Source organism: Orcinus orca, chromosome 11 (genome assembly GCF_937001465.1).
Source record: "Orcinus orca chromosome 11, mOrcOrc1.1, whole genome shotgun sequence".
Classification (NCBI taxonomy): domain Eukaryota; kingdom Metazoa; phylum Chordata; class Mammalia; order Artiodactyla; family Delphinidae; genus Orcinus; species Orcinus orca.
In genome coordinates, this window is record NC_064569.1 from 30,742,743 (window position 1) to 30,759,959 (window position 17,217).

Sequence of the window (17,217 nt, forward strand, 5' to 3'; positions counted from 1 at the left end):
CTAATAAGCTTCAAATTAAAAAATAGAAATTGTCTATGCTAAAGTTTTATTTCAAAACATACTTTTATTTTTAAAGGAAAATTTGAAAGTGATTACCAAGAGAAGACATCCCAGAAAAAAAATCAGAAATATTCAGTGAACCATATGTAAGTTTTTAGGTAAATTTGGGGAATGCAAATTGGGATCTAATATAATGCATGTTTAAGGATTAAACTGATACAAAGTGAGGTAGGCATAATGCTGTCTGAGGGTGGGCAGACTGGCCTCAAAAATCAATTGTCAGACCTCGGTAATATCACCCTAGTTGAGAGTTTGGTCCTCATATTCACCAGTGCAAAAATATCTTCTTATCTGAATCATAGTGTTAATTAGATTTGAGAAAACTGACTTATGTGTTCAGGAAATTTATTTACCCACCAGAATGTCAATTTATTAATTTACAATAAGAAATAGGTGACATACATAGGAATGCTTACTGGCATAATTTTCGTACTGAATATTTTCTACCTTTTGGCAGCTTGCCATGGGAAGGTTGCTTGGTTAATATAGAATCAGAACAAGGGAGTAATAGAATTCAAATGTTAATGGCATAAACAAGCATATCAACAATGTATGGGACTGACATTATAGGAAATTAAAGAAAACTTGTCATTTCAGAATATACCTAACTTTCTCAGTAATAATTATGATTTAATCAAATCTTTGTAATTGAAAATCATGAATTAGAATAGATTTTTATTTTGGAAGTACTTTCTTATGGAAATATGTAAAATATCTATAATACAAAGAATTATTAGATGCCATTTTTATGGCATTGGCACAACAAATTAATTAAAAAATAGATTCACCACATTTAATAAAATTAACAACTTAGGTTCTTTGTTGTCAAACCTCCAAATATTCAGAAACTTATGAATGAAAAACAGGATGTTAAAACTTGAATTTTAAAACATATTTTATGAAAGTGATTTAGAACATGGCTTCCAAACCTGTGTGAAGATCCTCATCACTTGAGGGTTTTTTTTTTCCTAATAAATTTATTATTTATTTTTGGCTGCATTGGGTCTTCATTGCTGCACGTGGGCTTTCTCTAGTTGCGGTGAGCAGGGGCTTCTCTTCGTTGCAGTGCGCAGGCTTCTCATTGTGGTGGCTTCTCTTGTTGCAGAGCATGGGCTCTAGGCATGAGGGCTTCAGTAGTTGTGGCTTGTGGGCTCTAAAGCGCAAGCTTAGTAGTTGTGGCGCATGGGTTTAGCTGCTCTGTGGCATGTGGGATCTTCCCAGACCAGGGATTGAACTCGTGTCCCCTGCATTGGCAGGTGGATTCTTAACCACTGCGCCACCAGGGAAGCCCAAGGGGTGATTTTAAAATACAAAATATCAGGTTTGACCTACACAAAATAAATAGGCTCCTTAAGATAGAGCTTATGAATCCTTATCTTTTAAAAAACTTCTCTTATAATTCTGATCTTTAACCAACTTTGGGAATCATAATTTAGAACAATAATTTTCAGAGGGAATAAAACACACTCTAATACTGTCTTATTTAAAACCCTTAGGGGTAATATCCCTTTGGAAGAATTGTGTTCTAAGCAATCATGGGACTTCGGAATTGGTGAGGTAAAGTACATCTTACATTATCTTTCCAATTAAGTAAGTTGTATTATCATGTCTTATTTTAGTATTTAAAATTTACTTTGATTTAAGGTTAGCTCTTTCTGAAAATTTTCTTTTTAGGGTAACTTTTTTTAATATATTTTTTTACTCTGGGGAAATTATAGCTTAGATTGAGAAATAAAATTAACAACATTTCAGAAACTGTAATGTGCCTTATTTTAGTCAAACCAATATAGATGCATTTAACGTTCTTTCTCTAAGTCCTATAAAATTTATTCCAAGATGAAATTTCTTCAGGTTTAATTGTGTTACAGGTGAAAATAGTTATATATTTAAAACATATATAAACACTGGTTACCTAAGTTGTAATTCCTGCTCATAATAAGGGTGTATGATTCAGTCATTCAAAAAACAATACACATTCTTTTCAAGAGCGCATGGGATATTCTCTAGGATAGGTCACATACTAGGACACGGAACAATAAACAGTTAAGGAACAAGCACGAAGATGTAAAATATAGCATAAAAAACCCACAAAAGAGAAGGGAGTAAAAAATGTAGATATTTTAAAATGTGTTTGAAATTAAATGACTATCAGTTTAAAACAAGTACAGTAAGTCCCCTACATATGAACCTTCAAGTTGAGAACATTCAAAGATGCAAATATGCATTCACATGTCCAATCACATAAATTAATTCATGTGTCTGGCATACATTGTTACATGTATGCGTCTTCTAAAAGTGGTTGTGCTTTTGTGTACTTTACAGTACGGTATAGAGTATAGTAGTACAGTGTCTTTATTTCAAGCCCAGGCTGTCTGGAAGCAAGTATAAAAGCAGTGGTGATGTAGCAGGTACTGCTAAGAAGCACCAATTGATAACAATAGAATTGAAAGCCCAGAGAAAGGATGAAGAGAGAAAAGAGGAAGAAGAAGTAACTGAAGAACCAAAGAGATTCACAATGCAGGAAATTTGGTAAGGGGATTTTCTTTATTTGAGAAGGCACTGTTAGTTTTTGAGGCACAGGACCCGAACTTAGTACATGAAAGTTGCAGCAGCCGTTCAGAATGCAATCCAGTGCTACTGTGTCATCTATGATGAGAAAAAAAGAGCTACTACCCCCCAGAAATCACTGGGTCTTTTGTTCAAGAGGGTAGATAGAATTGAATCCAGCAAGGAACCAGAACTTTTGTCATCAATGTCAGGCGTGTGTAAAATTGCAGCTTGCCCTCCATCTCTCATTGCTGATGATCCTTCAGCTCTACCATCTCCCACCTCCTCTCCCTCCTCCAGTCAGTAATTATTCTTGCCTGTTCACTCAATGCCAGCCCCTGTATGCCAGCTGTTGTACTGTACTACTGTACTTTTCAAGGTACTGTACTGTAAGCTTAAAAATATTTTCTTTACTTTTGTGTTTGTTTGCTTTTTATGTATTATTTGTGTGAAAAATATTATAAACCTATTACAGTACAGTACTATATAGCTGATTGTGTTAGTTGGGTACCCAGGCTAACGTTGTTGAACTTACAAACAAATTGGACTTATGAACGTGCTCTCAGAACAGAACTCATTCATCTGTACGGGACTTACTGTAGATATAATTATGGGTCAACATATGTGATCCTCGTGGAAACCACAAGTCAAAAGCCTATAATAGCTACACAAAAAGCAAATAGCAAGGAAACCAAGGAATTACTAAAGAACCTCATGAAACCACAATGCTAGAAACAAAAAGAAAAAATGAACAGAGAAGAACTACAGAAACAACTGGAAAACAAGTGATAAAGTGGCCATAAGTACATACCTATCAATAATTACTTAAAATGTCAGTGTTCAATCAAAATACATAGGGTGGCTGATTGGGTAAAAACCAAGACCCTCAATATGCTGCTTACAGGAGACTTTAGGGCAAAAGACATGTACAGAATAAAAGTGAGGGGATGGAAAATGATATTTCATGCAAATGGAAACAAAAAGAAAGTGGGAGTAACAATACTCATATCAGACAAAAGAGACTTCACAACAAACGATATAACAAAAGACAAAGAAGGGTATTATATAATGATAAAGGGATCAAACAAGAAGAGGATATTATACTTGTTAACATATTTGTACCCAAAACAGGAGCACCTAAATATATAAATCAAATACTAACTCTTAAAGGAAGAAAGAGACAATAATATAATAATAGTAGGGGACTTTAACACCTAACTGACATCAATGGACAGATTATCCATACAGAAAATCAATAAAGGAAGAGTGGTCTTAAGGACACACTAGACCAGTTAAACTTAGTAGATATCTATGGGACAGTACATCCAAAAACAACAGAATACACATTCCTTTCAATTGAACACAGAACATTCTCCAGGATAGATCACATACTAGACCACAAAACAAGCCTCAGCAAATTTAAGAGGATAGAAATTGCATCAAGCATTTTTTTCAGAACACAACTGTATGAAACTAGAAATCAACTACAGAAAGAAAAATGGGAAAAGAACAAACACGTGAAGACTAAATGACATGCTACTGAAAAGCAAATGGATCAACAATGAAATCAAAAAGGAAACCAGTACCTTGAGACAAATAAAAATGGAAACAAAACTTTTCAAAATACATGGGATATTGCAAAGTCAGTTCTAAGAAGGAAGTTTATAGCGATACAGGACTTCCTCAGGAAACAAGAAAAATCTCAAACAGCCTACCACCTAAAAGAATTAGAAAAAGAAAAACAGAGATCAAAGTCAGCAGAAGGAAGGAAATAATAAAGATCAGAGAGGAAATAGAGATAAAAAACAATGGCGGTCTTTCCTGGTGGTGCAGTGGTTGAGTCCGCCTGCCGATGCAGGGGATACGGGTTCGTGTCCTGGTCTGGGAAGATCCCACATGCCGCGGAGCAGCTGGGCCTGTGACCCATGGCCGCTGAGCCTGTGCGTCCAGAGCCTGTGCTCCGCAATGGGAGAGGCCACAACAGTGAGAGGCCCGCGTACCGCAAAAAAAAAAAACAAAAAAAAACAATGGAAAAGATCAATTAAACTAAGAGCTATTTTTCTGAAAAGATAAACAAAATTGATAAACATTTAGCTGGGTTCACCAAGAAGAAAAGGGAGAAGACTGAAATAAACAAAATAAGAAATGAAACAGGAGAAATAAAAACTGATACCACAGAGATATAAAGAAATTATAAGAGAATTCTCTGAACAGTTATATGCCAACAAATTGGACAACCTCGAAGAAAGGACAAATTTCTAGAAACATACAGCCTGCCAAGACTGAGTCCAGAAGAAACAACTTTAACAGACCAATCACTAGTAGTGAAATAAAATCTTTAACTTGAAAAATTCCCTACAAATAAAAGTCCAGGGCAAGATGGCTTCACAGGGGAATTTTACCAAACATATGAAGAAGAACTAATACTTATCCTTCTCAAACTATTCCAAAAAATGGAAGAGTAGGTAACACTCCCCAATTCATTCTACAAGGCCACCATTACACTGATGCCAAAACCAGACAAAGACAGTACGAAAAAGAAAATTACAGGCCAAATATATATATATATATATATATATATATATATATTTTTTTTTTTTTTTTTTTTTTGCGGTACACAGGCCTCTCACTGTTGTGGCCTCTCCCATTGCAGAGCACAGGCTCTGGACGCACAGGCTCAGCGGCCATGGATCATGGGCCTAGCCGCTCCGCAGCATGTGGGATCTTCCCGGACTGGGGCACAAACCCGTGTCCCCTGCATCGGCAGGTGGACTCTCAACCACTGCGCCACCAGGGAAGCCCAGGCCAAATATTTTTGATGAATATAGACGGCAGAATCCTCAACACAATATTAGCAAGCCAAATCCAACAATATATAAATAGGATCATACACCATAATCAAGTTGGATTCATTCCAGGGTCAAAAGGATGGTTCAACATTTGCAAATCAACCAGTGTGGTATATCACATTAGCAAAAGGAAAGATAAAAATCACATGATCTCAATATATGCAGAAAAAGCATTTGATAAAATTCAACATCCATTCATGGTAAAAACTCTCATCAAAGTGGGTATAGAGGGAAAATATTTCAACATAATAAAGTCTATTTGTGACAAACCTATGGCCAATGTCATACTCAATGGTGAAAAATTGAAAGCCATCTCACTAAATTCAGGAACAAGATAGGGATGTTCACTCTTGCTGCTTTGATTTACCATAGTACTGGAAGCCCTAGCCACAGAAATGAGACAAGAAAAAGAAATGAAAGTTATCCAAATTGGAAGGAAAGAGGTAAAATGGTCATTAGTTGCAGATGACATGATACTTTATATAGAGAACCCTAAAGTCTCACACAAAAACTACTAGAACTAATAAATGAATGCAGCAAGGTAGCAGGATACAAGAGAAAGTTTTTAAAAGTCCCATTTAAAAATCACACCAAAAAGAATAAAATACCTAGGAATAAACTTAAGAAGATGAGAAACCTATACTCTGCAAGCTATAAAACATTGATGAAGGAAATTGAACATGATACAAAGAAATGGAAAGGTATCACATTTGTGGCTTTGAAGAATTAATATTGTTAAAATGGCCATATCACCCAAAGCAATCTATAGATTTCATGTAATCCCTATCAAACACTCATGACATTTTTCACAGGACTAGACCAAATAATCCTAAATTTACATGGAACCACAGAAGACCCTGAGTTGCCAAAGCACTCTTGAGAAAAAGAACAAAGCCAGAGGAATTACCCTCTCAGACTTCAGAGAATACAACAAAACTGAAGTATTCAAAACAGCATGGTACTGGCACAAAAACAGACACATAGATAAATGGAACAGAATAGAGAGCCCAGAAAGAAACCCACAGAACTGTGGTAAATTAATCTATGACAGAAGAGGCAAGAATATACAATGGGGAAAAGAAAATCTCTTCAACAAGTGGTGCTGGCCAAACTAGACAGCTACACATAAAATAATGAGATTAGAACATTTCCTCACACCATATTCAAAAATAAACTCAAAATGGTTTAAGACCTAAATATAAGACATGAAACAATAAAACTCCTAGAAGAGAACATAGGCAGAATACCCTTTGACATAAATTGTAGCAATATTTTTGGGGGTTTGTCTCCTAAGGCAAAAGAAATAAAATCAACAATAAATAAATGGGACCTAATTAAATTTAAAAGCTTTTCCACAGCAAATAAAACCATCGGCAAAATGAAAAGCCAACCAGCAGAATGGGAGAAAATATTTAGAAATGATGCAATCAACAAGGGATTAATATCAAAAAATACATAAACAGCTCATACAACTCAATATCAAAAAAACCAAATAACCAATCAAAAAATGATCAAAGACCTGAACAGACTTTTTCTTCAAAGAAGACATACAGATGGCCAACAGGCCCATGAAAAGATGCTCAACATCACTAATTATTAGAGAAATGCAAATCAAAACAGCAATGAGATATCACCTCACAACTGTCAGAATGGCTATCATCAAAAAGTCTACAAATAACAAGTGTTGGAGAGGATGTGGAGAAAAGGGGACACTTGTACACTGTTGGTGAGAATGTAAATTGTTGCAGCCACTATGGAAAACAGTATGGAAGTTCTTTAAAAAACTAAGAATAGAGTTAACATATGATCCAGCAATCCCACTTTAGTATATATATCAGGAGAAAAAGAAAACACTAATTTGCAGTTACATGTGCCCCAAAATTTATAGCAGCACTATTTATACTAGCCAAGACATGGAAGCAACCCTAGTGCCCATCAACAAAGTAATGAATAAAGAAGATGTGGGAGATAAACACACACACACACACACACACACACACACAAAATGGAACATTACTTAGCCATTTGCAGCAATGTTGATGACCCTATGGTCCTAGAAGATATTATGCTTTCTGAAATAAGTCAGGCAGAGAAAGAAAAATAGTGTATGATATCATTTATGTGTAGAATCTAAAACATAATACATATGAATGCATATGCAAAACAGAAATAGACTCACAGATATAGCAAACAAACTTGTGGTTACCAGTGGGGATAGGAAAGCAGGGAGGAACAAATTAGGGGTGTGGGGTTAATAGATACAAACGACTAAGTATAAAATAGATAAGCAACAAGGATGTATTGTATAGCACTGGTAATTAGCACAATTATCTTGTAATAACTTATAATGGAGTATAATCTGCAAAAATACTGAATTACTATGCTATACACCTAATCTAAATAATATTGTAAATCAACTATATTTCCATTAAAAATTGCTTTCCAAGATTCTGTTAGATTTCAGTAATTAATACAGTAAATAAAATCGGAATAAAACTGAATTATGTATTAATTTTCCTTCTGTGTGATAATCAGTGAAAATAAATATTGTTTACCATCAAAAAAGAGAGAGAGAATGAGCTGCTAGAGAGCTTTGGGAGTACTCAAAGGTGTCATAGGAAAGAAAAATGGGAGAGATTTTTAAGGAAGGGAATGTGGTCAGTAATATTAGATGCTATCCTGTTACTCCTTTAAATAACTCATATTTTCTAAATAAGAATAATATAGATATATCCTCTTAAAGAACGAATCATGAGCAGGTTAGAATCCTTAAAAAACAATCTCTACATCTATGGCAGCTTGAATGTGTCTAGAGCAAGTCAGAAAAGAAAATAAGCTCACTGGTAGAACCTGAAGGGTATCAGGTGCTATGAGTTCTTTAGGTAGAGCAGCCGTCAGCTTTTAATTTGTGATGCCTAGACAGGGCTAAAGGCATAGTGGAACCCTGGCTAAAATCTTAAATTTTACAAGAGAGACCAAGGCAGGAGTCACAATAAGAGAGGAAGAAAAGGATTGGAGCAGTAGAGGAGCTGAGCTATACCTGCCTACTGGTTGGGAAACTTTGGGACAGGTAATTCCTACTGAGGCAGAATTAATGAAGAGATAGCAAACAAGCAAACCAAACCCCAAAATCAAACCAAACAAAAACTCCTCTTGGATGGCAGATAGTAGGGTATGAGTAATTAGGGGTGTTCCAAGATCCTTTTGCTGGATGTGGAATGGAATAGGAAAGAAGAACATCTTGGAGGATATAATAATTTTTTTTTTCCGGTTTTCCCAATGAGTTTTATTTGGGCAGACCTGGGGACAGGGAGGGCCTGCGTCTAAAAGAAGGTGTTGGGCCTCTTAGTGGTGAGGTGTGGCTTGTGCTGGCAACAGAGAACCCTGTAGGGCAGTGGGAACTTGATCTTGGAGTCGTGGAACTGCTTGACTGCTGGTCGACAGCACTTGCTGGCTGCAATCTCTTCTGTTTTTGTGATCTGGATCGAGTGGGCCCAGGCGCGGTGCCAGGTGCCAATGTCTTGGTAGCACTGGGTGACCACACTGGCTGTGGTCAGGTCCCGGTACTCTCAGTGCTGCAGAAGTCATAGCGCAACCAGAAGCCAAAGTTCTTCACCCGCAGGGGAGATTTCTCCAACACCTGTCTGCAGTAGACAATTTCCCCTGAATACTCTCATCTTCTTCAGCTGAGACACAAAGTACCAGAAACAGGACTTGGCAACATGATTAGATGCAAAGATGCACATGCAGTAGAGGGGAGACATGCCGCATTTGGGGGTCAGCAGGCAGTGCCCCACCACCTTGTATTCTGGAAGTGTGCCGAGGCCTTCATGGTGTTCTATACGTGCTTGCTGCCACCCTCAAAAAGGAAACTACATTATTATTTTTATGGAGGTATAACTGAATATAACAGTTATTTAAAGTGTACAACATAGTGATTTGATATGTGTACCCACTGTGAAAAGATCGCCACAATAAGTCTAGTTAACATGGATCACCACACAGTTACAAATTCTTTTTCTTTGGATGAGAAATTTTAAGATATACTCTCTAGAAACTTTCAAATATAAAATACAGTATTATTAACTATAGTCACCATCCTGTACGTTACATCACCAGGACTTATTTATTTTATAATCGTAAGTTTCTACATTTTTACCACATTCGCTAATTTTGCCCATACCCCACCCCCCGACTCTAGCAACCACTAATCTATTCTATTTATGATTTTTTTCAGATTACATGTATAAATGAGGTCATATGGTATTTTTCTTTCTCTGCCTGACTTATTTCACTTAGCATGGTGCCCTCAAGGTCCATCCATGTTGTTGCAGTTGGCAGGATTTCCTTACTTTTTATGGCTGAATAGTATTCCATTGTGTGTGTATATATAGATATATATACCACATCTTCTTTATTCATCCATTGATGGACACGTAGGTTGTTTCCATGTCTTGGCTATTGTAAATAATGTTTCAGTGGACATGGTGGTGAGGATAATATTTTTGAGTTAGTGTCTTCTTTTCCTCGGAAAAATACCAGAAGTGGAATTGCTCGATCATATGGTAGTTCTATTTTTAACTTTTTCTTCCAGTTTTATTGAGATATAATTGACATACAGCATGTATGAGTTTAAGGTATACATCATAATGATTTGACTTACATGCGTCATGAAATTATTAGCACAATAAGTACAGTGAACATCCGTCATCTCATACAGATACAAAATTAAAGAAATAGAAAAAAATTCCTTGTGATGAGAACTCAGGATTTACCCTATTTTTAATTTTTTTGAGGAAACCCCATTCTGTTTTTCGGTAGCAGCTGAACAATTTACATTGCCACCAATAGTGCACCTGGGTTCCCTTTTCTCCACATCCTTGCCAAGGCTTGTTTTTGCTTATATTTTTGATGCTAGCTATTCTCACAGATGTGGTTTTGATTTGAATTTCCTTGATGATTCATTTTGTTAAGCATCTTTTTCTGTACCTGTTAGCTGCCTGTAGATCTTCTTTGGAAAAATGTCTGTTCAGGTTGTCTGCCCATTTTTTAGTGGGATTGTTGTTTTTTCACTCTGAGTTATATGAGTTATTTATATATTTTGGCTTATCAGATATATGATTTACAAATATTTTCAGATATATGATATATATATATCAGATATATGATTTACAAGTATTTTCTTCCATTCAGTAGGTTAGCTTTTCAATTTTTTTTTTTTTTTTTTTTTTTTTTGCGGTACGCGGGCCTCTCACTGCTGTGGCCTCTCCCGTTGCAGCGCACAGGCTCCGGACGTGCAGGCTCAGCAGCCGTGGTTCACGGGCCCAGGCGCTCCGCGGCATGTGGAATCTTCCCGGACCGGGGCACGAACCCGCGTCCCCTGCATCGGCAGGCGGACTCTCAATCACTGCACCACCAGGGAAGCCCAGCTTTTCAATTTCTTGATGGCTTCCTCTTCTGCGAAAAGCTTTTCAGTTTGATGTAGTCCCACTTGTTTATATTTGCTTTAGTTGCCTTTGCTTTTGGTGTCAAATTCAGAAAATCATTGCCAAGATGGTTGTCAAAGATTTTGCCACTTGTGTATTTTTCTAGTAGTTTTTTGGTTTCAGGTCTTATATTCAAGTCTTTAATCCATTTTGAGTTAACTTTTATGTATGATATAAGATAGGGGTCCATTTTTCATTCTTTTGTGTGTAGCTGTTCAGTTTTCCCAGCACCGTTTATTGAAAGGACTGTCCTTTCTCCATTGTATATTCCTGGCTCCTTTGTCATAAACTGATTGACCAAATATGTATGGGTTTATTTCTGGGCTTTCTTTTCTGTTCCATTGGTCTATGTGTCTGTTTTTATGTCAATATCATACTGTTTTTATGTCAACATCATACTGTTTTGATTACTATATCTTTAATATTGTTTGACATTATGAAATATGATGCCTCCAGCTCTGTTCTTTTTTCTCAATATTGTCTTCCCCATTTGGGTTTTGTTGTGGTTCCATACCAATTTTATGATTTTTTTTTCTATTTCTGTGAAAAATATCATTGGAATTTTCACAGGGATTGCATTGAATATGCAGATGACTCTGACTAGAATGGGCATTTTAACAATATTAATTATTCCAATTCATTATCATGGACTATCTTTCCATTTATTTGTGTCTTCAATTTCTTTTATTAATGTCCTATAGTTTTCAGCATACAGGTATTTCACCTCTTTGGTTAAACTTATTTCTAGGTATTTTATTCTTTTTGATACAATTGTAAATAAGATTGTCTCCTTAATTTCTTATTCTGATAGTTCATTATTAGTGTATAGAAATGCAACTTATTTTTATATATGGTTATGTATCCTTTACCCGAGTTTATTGTACAGTTTTTTTGGCAACAGTGGAATCTTTAGCGTTTTCTATATATAATATTGTGTTATAAGCAGATACAGACAATTTTAATTGTTCCTTTCAGTTTAGAATGCTTTTTCTTTCTTTTTCTTTTCTTTTTCTTGTCCATTGACTCTAGCAAATATTACCAATATTATGTTGAATAAAAGTGGTGAGAGTGGGCATCTTTCTCTTGTTCCTGATCTTGGAGAAAAAGCTTTCAGCTTTTCATCATTGAATGTGATATTAGCTGTAAGCTTGTCATACATGGCCTTTATTATGTTGAGGTACATTCTCTTTATACTCTTTTGTTACAAATTTTTAGACATAGATGGATGTGAATTTTTGCAAGTGCTTTTTCTGCATTCATATCAATGATTATATGATTTTTACCCTTCATTTTGTTAATATGGTATATCTCATTGACTGATTTGTGTTATGTTGAACCATCCTTATCCTTGGAATAAATCCTACTTGATCATGCTGTATGATTCTTTTAATGTATTGTTGAATTCAGTTTGTTAATATTTTGTTGAGGATTTTTGAATCTATGTTCATCAGGGTTATTGGCCTGTAATTTTCTTTTCTTGTGTTCTTGTCTGGTTTTTGTATCAAGGTAATGCTGGTTTTATAAAAGGAGTTTTGAAGTGTTTCCTCATCTTCTGTTTTTTGGAAGAGTTTGAGAAGCATTTATATTAACTTTCTTTAAATATTTGGTAGAATTCATCAGTGAAGTCATTGGTCCTAGACTTGTTTGTTGGGAAGTATTTGATTATTGATTTGTTCTTCTTACTAATTATCAGTCTGTTCATATTTTCTGTTTCTTCATGGATTAGTCTTGTAGGTTGTAGTTTCTAGTAATTTTCCATAAATTCTAGGTTGTCCACTTTGTTGGTGTTCAGAGTACTGTCTTATGATCACTTGTATTTCTGTGGTATCAGTTGTAGTGTCTCCTCTTTCATTTATGATTTTATTATTTGAGTCCTCTCTTTTTTTGTTGTTGTGTCTAAATAAGTTTGTTAATTTTGTTTTATCTTTTCAAGAAAGCAGTTCTTAGTTTTATTTATCTTTTCTATTATCTTTTTATTTTCTATTTTATTTATTTCTGCTCTGAAATTTGTTATTTTATTTCATCTACTATGTGTAGGCTCAGTTCATTCTAATTCTAGTTCCTTGAGGTGTAAAGTTAACTTTGTTTATTTGAGATCTTTTGTTTATTGATGTAGGCATTTATCACCATGAATTTCCCTTTTAGAACTGTTTTTGCTACATCCCTTAAGCCTTGTTATGTTGTTATTTCCATTTTCATTTGTCTCAAGATATTTTTTTCTCTTTTGATTTCTTCTTTAACCCATGGTTGTTCAGGAGCATTTTGTTTACTCTCCACATGTTTGAATTTTCCAGTTTTCCTCTTGTAATTGATTTGTAGTTTAATACCATTGTAGTTGGAAAACATTCTTGATATTATTTCAGTCTTTAAAAAGAATTTGAGACTTGTTTGTTTTTTGATATTGAGCTCCATGAGCTGTTTGTATATTTTGGAGATTAATCATTTGTCTGTTGTTTCATTTGCAAATATTTACTCCCATTCTGAGGGTTGTCATTTTGTCTTGTTTATGGTTTCCTTTGCTGTGCAAAAGCTTTTACGTTTAATTAGGTCCCATTTGTTTATTTTTATTTTCATTGCCCTAGGAGGTGGGTCAAAAAAGATCTTGCTGTGATTTATGTCAAAGAGCGTTTTTCCTATGCTTTCTTCTAAGAGTTTTATAGTGTCTGGTCTTACATTTAGGTCTTCTATCTGTTTTGAGTTTATTTTTGTGTATGGTGTTAGGGAGTGTTCTAATTTCATTCTTTTACATGTAGCTGTCCAGTTTTCCCAACACAACTAACTGAAGAGGCTGTCTTTTCTCCATTGTGTGTTCTTGCCTCCTTTGTCATAAATTAGGTCACTATATGTGCATGGGTTTATCTCTGGTCTTTCTATCCTTTGCCATTGATCTATATTTCTGTTTTTGTGCCAGTACCATATTGTCTTGATTACTGTAGCTTTGTAATATAGTTTGAAGTCAGGGAGCCAAATTCCTCCAGCTTCGTTTTTCTTTCTCAAGATTGCTTTGGATATTCAGGGTCTTTTGTGTTTCCACATGAATTGTAAAATTTTTTGGTCTAATTCTGTGAAGAATGCCATTGATAATTTGATAGGGATTGCATTGAATCTGTAGGTTGCTTTGGGTAGTATAGTCATTTTCACAGTATTGAGTCTTCCAATCCAAGAACATGGTATATTTCTCCATCTGTTTATGTCATCTTTGATTTCTTTCATCAGTGTTTTATAGTTTTCTGAGTATAGTTTTTATAGTTTTCTAAGTCTTTCACCTCCTGATGTAGGGTTTTATGTTTTTCTTTTTTTAATAAATTTGATTGATTGATTGATTGATTTTTGGATGCATTGGGTCTTCGTTGCTGTGTGTGGGCTTTCTCTAGTTGCAGAGAGCGGGGGCTACTCTTCGTTGAGGTGTGCAGGCTTCTCATTATGGTGGATTCTCTTGTTGTGGAGCATGGGCTATAGGTGCACAGGCTTCAGTAGTTGTGGCACATGGGCTCAGTAGTTGTGGCTCACAGGCTTTGTTGCTCTGCGGCATGTAGGATCTTCCTGGAGCAGGGCTCGAACCTATGTCCCCTGCATTGGCAGGTGGATTCTTAACCACTGTACCACCAGGGAAGTCTCCCTTAGGTAGGTTTATTCCTAGGTATTTGATTCTTTTTGTTGTAATGTTAAGTGGGATTGTTCCCTTAATTTCTCTTTCTGCTTTTTCATTGCTAGTGTATAGGAAAGCAAGAGATTTCTGTGCATTTATTTTGTATTCTGCAACCTTACCAAATTCATTGATTAGTTCTAGTAGTTTTCTGGTGGCATCTTTAGGATTTTCTATGTATAGTATCTTATCATCTGCAAACAGTGAAAGTTTTACTTCTTCTTTTCCAATTCGTATTCCTTTAATTTCTTTTTCTTCTCTGATTGCCGGGGCTAGGACTTCCAAAACTATGTTGAATAAGAATGGTGATATTGGACATCCTTGTCTTGTTCCTGATCTTAGTGGAAACACTTTCAGTTGTTTACCATTGAGTATGATGTTTGCTGTGGGTTTGTCATGTATGGCCTGTATTATGTTGAGATAGGTTCTGTCTATGCCCACTTTCTGGAGAGTTTTTATCATAACTTGGTGTTGAATTTTGTCAAAAGATTTTTATGCATCTATTGAGATGATCATATCGTTTTTTTTAATTTGTTAATATGGTGTATCAAACTTGTTGTTTTGCATATATTGAAGAATCCCTGGGATAAATCCCACTTGATGTGGTGTATGATCCTATTAATATGTTGTTGGATTCTGTTTGCTAGTATTTTGTTCAGGATTTTTGCATCTATGTTCATCAGTCATACTGGTCTATAATATTTTGTGTGTGATGTCTTTTTTTTTTTTTGCGGTACGCGGGCCTCTCACTGTTGTGGCCTCTCCCGTTATGGAACACAGGCTCCGGACATGCAGGCTCAGCAGCCATGGCTCACAGGCCTAGCTGCTCCATGGCATGTGGGATCTTCCCGGACTGGGGCACAAACCTGTGTCCCCCTGCATTAGCAGGCAGAGTCTCAACCACTGCGCCACCAGGGAAGCCCTGTGATATCTTTTTCTGATTTTGGTATCAGGGTGATGGTGGCTTTGTAGAATGAATTTGGGGGTGTTCCTCCCTCTGCAATATTTTGGAAGAGTTTGAGAAGGATAGGTGTTACGTTTTCTCTAAATGTTTGATAGAATTCGCCTGTGAAGCCATCTGGTCCTGTACTTCTGTTTGTTGGAAGATTTTTAATTACAGTTTAAATTTCATTACTTGTGATACTTTCTGTTTATACTTTCTAATTCTTCCATGTTCAGTCTTGGAAAATTGTAGCTTTCCAAGAATTTGTCCATTTCTTTGTGACTGTCCATTTTATTGGCATATAGTTGTTTGTAGTAGTCTCTTATAATCCTTTGTAGTTTTGTGGTGTTGGTTGTGATTTCTCCTTTTTCATTTCTAATTTTATTTATTTTTCTCTTGATGAGTCTGGCCAAGGGTTCAATTTTGTTTATCTTCTCAAAGAATCAGCTTTAGTTTTATTGATCTTTGCTGATGTTTTCTTCGTTTGTTTCATTTATTTCTGCTCTAATCTTTATGATTTCTTTCCTTATACTGTCTTGGGTGTTCTTTGTTCTTCTTTCTCTAGTTGCTTTAGGTGTAGGGTAGATTGTTTATTTGAGATTTTTCTTGTTTCTTGAGGTGAAATTGAATTGCTATAAACTTCCCTCTCAGAACTTCTTTTGCTGCATTTCAGAGGTTTTAGGGGGTATGTTTTCGTTTTCATTTGTTTCTGTGTATTTTTTAATTTCTTCTTTGATTTTTCAGTGATATCTTGGTTATTTCATACTGCACTGTTTAGCCTCCATGTATTTGTGTTTTTTATAGTCTTTTTCCTGTAATTGATTTCCAGTCTCATAGCATTGTGGTCAGAAAAGATGCTTGATACAATTTCAATTTTCTTAAATTTTCTGAGGCTTGATTTGTGACCCAAGAAATGTTCCGTTTTCACTTGGGAAGAAAGTGTATTCTACCACTTTTGGGTGGAATGTTCTATAAATAATAATTAAACCTATCTGGTTTATTTTGTCATTGAAACCTTGTGTTTCTGTATTTATTTTCTCTTTGGATGATCTGTCCATTGGTGTAAGTGGGGTGTTAAAGTCCCCTACTATTATTGTATTACTGTCGATTTCCCCTTTCATGGTCGTTAGCGTTTGCCTTCTGTATCGTGGTGCTCCTTTGTTGGGTACATAAACATTTATAATTGTTATATCTTTTTCTTGGATTTATCTCTTGATCATTAGGTAATGTCCTTCCTTATCTCTTGTAACATTCTTTATTTTAAAGTCTATTTTATCTGATATGAGTATTGCTACTCCAGTTTTCTTTTGATTTCCATTTGCATGGAATATCTATTTCCATCCCTTCATTTTCAGTCAGTATGTGTCCCTCGTTCTGAAGTGAAGACAGTATATATATGGGTCTTGTTTTTGTATCCATTCAGCCAGTCTGTATCTTTTGGTTGGGACATTTAATCCATTTACATTCAAGGTAATTACTGATATGTATGTTCCTATTACCATTTTCTTAATTGTTTTGGGTTTGTTTTTGTGGGTCTTTTTCTTCTCTTGTGTTTCCCACCTAGAGAAGTTTCTTTAACATTTGTTGTTAAATGGTTTGGTGGTGCTGAATTCTATTAGCTTTTTCTTGTCCTAAAAGCTTTTGACTTCTCCATTGAATCTGAATGAGATCCTTGCTGGGTAGATT

At 35.5% G+C, this 17,217-nt stretch overlaps 1 protein-coding gene and 1 pseudogene across 1 annotated transcript in view; one reads left to right on the plus strand and one right to left on the minus strand.

Annotated features, from left to right (window-relative positions):
- C11H12orf40 (chromosome 11 C12orf40 homolog) overlaps positions 1 to 17,217 on the plus strand; it is a 73,390-nt gene that overhangs the window by 32,105 nt on the left and 24,068 nt on the right. The window contains 2 exon segments of the mRNA XM_033412358.2: positions 77 to 146; positions 1,557 to 1,617. Coding sequence (XP_033268249.1) covers positions 77 to 146; positions 1,557 to 1,617 — 131 coding nt within the window.
- On the minus strand, positions 8,714 to 10,167 carry LOC105748755 (60S ribosomal protein L18a-like; annotated as a pseudogene).